At 33.6% G+C, this 3,572-nt stretch overlaps 1 protein-coding gene across 1 annotated transcript in view; it reads left to right on the top strand.

Annotated features, from left to right (window-relative positions):
* Positions 1-1,043: 1,043 nt before the first annotated feature.
* LOC100186573 (E-selectin) overlaps positions 1,044-3,572 on the top strand; it is a gene marked incomplete in the record, with an annotated part of 9,635 nt that continues 7,106 nt past the window's right edge. Inside the window, 5 exon segments of the mRNA XM_009862787.3 lie at positions 1,044-1,279; positions 1,675-1,760; positions 2,138-2,233; positions 2,851-2,962; positions 3,428-3,538. Of these exon segments, the coding sequence (XP_009861089.1) occupies positions 1,225-1,279; positions 1,675-1,760; positions 2,138-2,233; positions 2,851-2,962; positions 3,428-3,538 (460 nt within the window).

Here is a 3,572-nt window from a genome sequence, read left to right as displayed (position 1 = left end):
TGGAAACGGGTTTCGGTATTGTGAAAAGTGCATTTGAATTCACGGCCGAACGCCGCCGAAGAATCACGTTTAACAATGTGCATTACTGTATAGTATTGTAAGAAATGGTTCCCAATGTTTTTAAGTTCATACTAATTTGTATCTATATGGCCGCTTTTACTGTCCAATCGGTTCAAATTAAAAACGCAACAAAAAATTGTCGGGGAAACAGAAACTTACTTTAGACCTATTAACTAATGGGTACAAACAAGCTTGACGTAATATTGTGGGGTTGGATCTGGATGAGATACTGTTGGCACTTAAATCCTATATTTCTTGATCGTGTTTTAACCGATTACCTACGTTTTGTAAGTCACGGCTTACGAGTATATTATATAATTCAGTAAATATTCTTAGTTTGCTACTAAATGGAACACAAAAAGGAAATGACAACTTTTCCATCTTTCCCCAACCATACTATATGAGAGCACGAAATGAACAGCGGTACTTCTGCGCAATAGAAACGTACCATATTTGGAAAAGACACGTCATAGGTTTCTTTTGTATTTTAGAAATATCACCCCGAACAAGTTCTCTTACAGCCTAAACGCAATAAATGGTGCAAAAACTTCGGTACTGAACTAGAAAGTACACGCCTACACATGTTTAAAAAGTGTAATTGGATTATACATTTATATAGGTACAAGTAAACATTGCTACACTGTTGTATGCTTTGGCAATTCTGAAAGTGTTGGCAACTCTCAATATATTTTGTAGTCAGAAATTAAAAGTTAAAGAAAATACATTAAAACTATATATATCCACACGCCTAATTGCTTCAACACAGTTGCAGTTTAAACCGCGTGTTCCATTCATTCTGTTTTAAAACCCATGTTATGATTTGCAGTGCGCTGTAAGAAGGATCGTGTGACATGTTGATGCGATAATAGGCACGGGCGTGGCGTTTAAATAATACGCGCAGTTGGTCACGGGTGCTTGTTTTTGTTAGCTTCGCGACCTTGAGCAATATTTACGGCATTTTAGCTGTCACCTTTGTACGTGGTTAGATACAAGCTGACACTGTTGTTATTGTTTGGTGACTTTCGTAGCTTAGATACACGCGTGTGGACGATTTTAGCAAGCGTAAACAAACCTTAACTTTTAGCTATATATACCCAGACATACGATACTGTTTTATGCATATAATTTCATTTATGTTCTGCAGAAGAACAAGTTATCTGAAAAATGAAGATTTATTCAATTTGTGCGCTTCTTCTTATTACAGTCAAGACAGTCTATGGTAAGAAAATAAAACCTAAACTTTGTTGTTATTTTAATTCTAGTTTTATCTATAATTACTGTTTATTTACGTATCAGCTTATTGGACTATTTTATTTGAGTTAAGGAGGCCACAAAATTGTATAAAAGCCACAAAAAGTGTTTAAAACGTATAATACCAACAAAAATGTCACAAAAATGTATGTACGGTAAGTCTTATAAAAATTCGTATACATTCTATTAGTTCCGAATTTATTTGTACAAAACAATCTGTTAAAGCGTAGATTCCTGATTTAAATTTTACGTACGACGTATAAAAAAATTCTTCTGAAAAGTTGAAATGGTTATAGTCCAAAAAAACGAGTCTGTTACAAAGTATACACAAATTTTTAATTTCTGGTTATCTACGTTATGTAGGTTTAAAATGCTGGGAATGTAACAACGCAAAAAGCAACGAGGTTTGTTTAAGAGAAGGAACGCTGCGAGAATGTCAAACAACAGAGGTAAAAAGTGTTTCCTACGTATAGTAGGGTGGAGGAAGACGGGACACCTTTAGCACTTTTAATATCCAAATATCCTGGTCGTGTTTTTAACTATTTACAACGGTCTATGGAGTCGTCAGGCTACGGTTTTTAGAATTGTATGAATGTTTTTATGTTCCATACTTAATGGGACGAATAAATAAAGCGAAAATGTGTCCCATTTTCCCCCATTACTATAATATATATATTCATTTATTACATAGTTGAGATCTAATGGGACAAAAAATAGAGTGAAAAGTTGTCCATTTACCCCCCTAGCCTAATATATGTTATAAATATTTGCAAAGAACGTACAACAGCTTATATCAGTTAAAGTGATTTTCTACTTTATTAAACAGACGGCTTGCCAAAACGAGGTCCGAAGAGATCCCTACGGTATGAGAATTACAAAGAGATGTAAACAAGCACATGCATGCGACAACAACTTTGCTCAAGTAAGTTTTTTAAATCGGTTTAATTTATCTGATACAGCGTATATAGTACTGTTAAATATAATAGGATAGAAACTACAGTTTGCACCTAAATCCCATATATTGCAGTTAGCACCCTAATCCCATATATATGTAGTTTGAACTTTTAATAGCAGTATTTTAAAGTGTGGGCTACGGTTATGATTTTGTAAATATTTTTTGGTTATTACCATGTAGAATCAAAAGGAGAAAGAAAACATATTTTATCATTCTTAGTATAGGTTAACAGTCGTTGGTAAATAAAAACAATTTATGATTTTACATATAATAGGGTAGGGGAAGATGAGACACCTTTAGGACATAATATCTAAATACCCTGATTGTGTCTTAAACAAATAATAACGGTCTATGGGAGTCGTGGGGACACAGTTTTATATTTCTGTGAATTTTCTTTGTTTACAACTAAATAGTACGAGAAAATAGAATGAAAAGGTGTACAATCTTTCCCCAACCTATTATACGATGAAATAAAGGCAAACAAAACTGTCTGTAATTATCAACCACATGTTTTAGACAGAATTGTAACATAGGCGTAGTTAAGTTCAGATTTAAAAAAATATATTTTTAATTTTACTTTAAAGAACCCAAGATCCAACTGGAATCCACAATGCAACCCGAAGCAGCGACATTCTGTTTGCAGATGTTGTTGTAACTTCAACGAATGCAATGCACCCGCTTTGTTTTGTCTTGATGGTAAATAAATCTAAATCTGTTTTACTTTTTCGTCATTGCTGAACATAATAATTTCAAATGTAACACGTTCTTCTAAAATACAACGCGTTGTATACATTTAAGTTTAAGCACTCAATTTTGTACTTATTACCTAAAACAGCAACACATTATCTATATATAGTAGGGTGGGGAAAACAGGACACTTTTAGCACATATTATCCGAATTCTCTGATCGTGTTTTAAACAATTAAAACAGTCTACGAGACTTATGTGAGGCCATGATCTTATAATTTGTTGAATTTTTTTTGTTTGATAACAAATAGGACGAGAAAACAGAATTAAAATGTGTCCCATCTTCCCCAACCCTACTATATGAACCTTAAATGAAATATGTTCTAAGATAAAACCTTTTTTATTCATAGCCCATCAACTATAGATACATGATTTTTTAATATTACTAACATTAAATGCAAACATATTTTTCAGCTAAAGCCGAATGCTCGCCGATCCGAAGTCCTGCTAACGGACGAAAACGTTGTTCGTTTTCAGTAAGAGCGACCGAAGTTGGATCTCTTTGTACCTTTTCATGCAACGCAGGTAAACCACGACTAATTTGGTAATGGAATTATAC

Source organism: Ciona intestinalis, unplaced genomic scaffold (genome assembly GCF_000224145.3).
Source record: "Ciona intestinalis unplaced genomic scaffold, KH HT000038.2, whole genome shotgun sequence".
NCBI lineage: Eukaryota > Metazoa > Chordata > Ascidiacea > Phlebobranchia > Cionidae > Ciona > Ciona intestinalis.
This window is presented reverse-complemented; position numbering and strand designations above follow the sequence as displayed.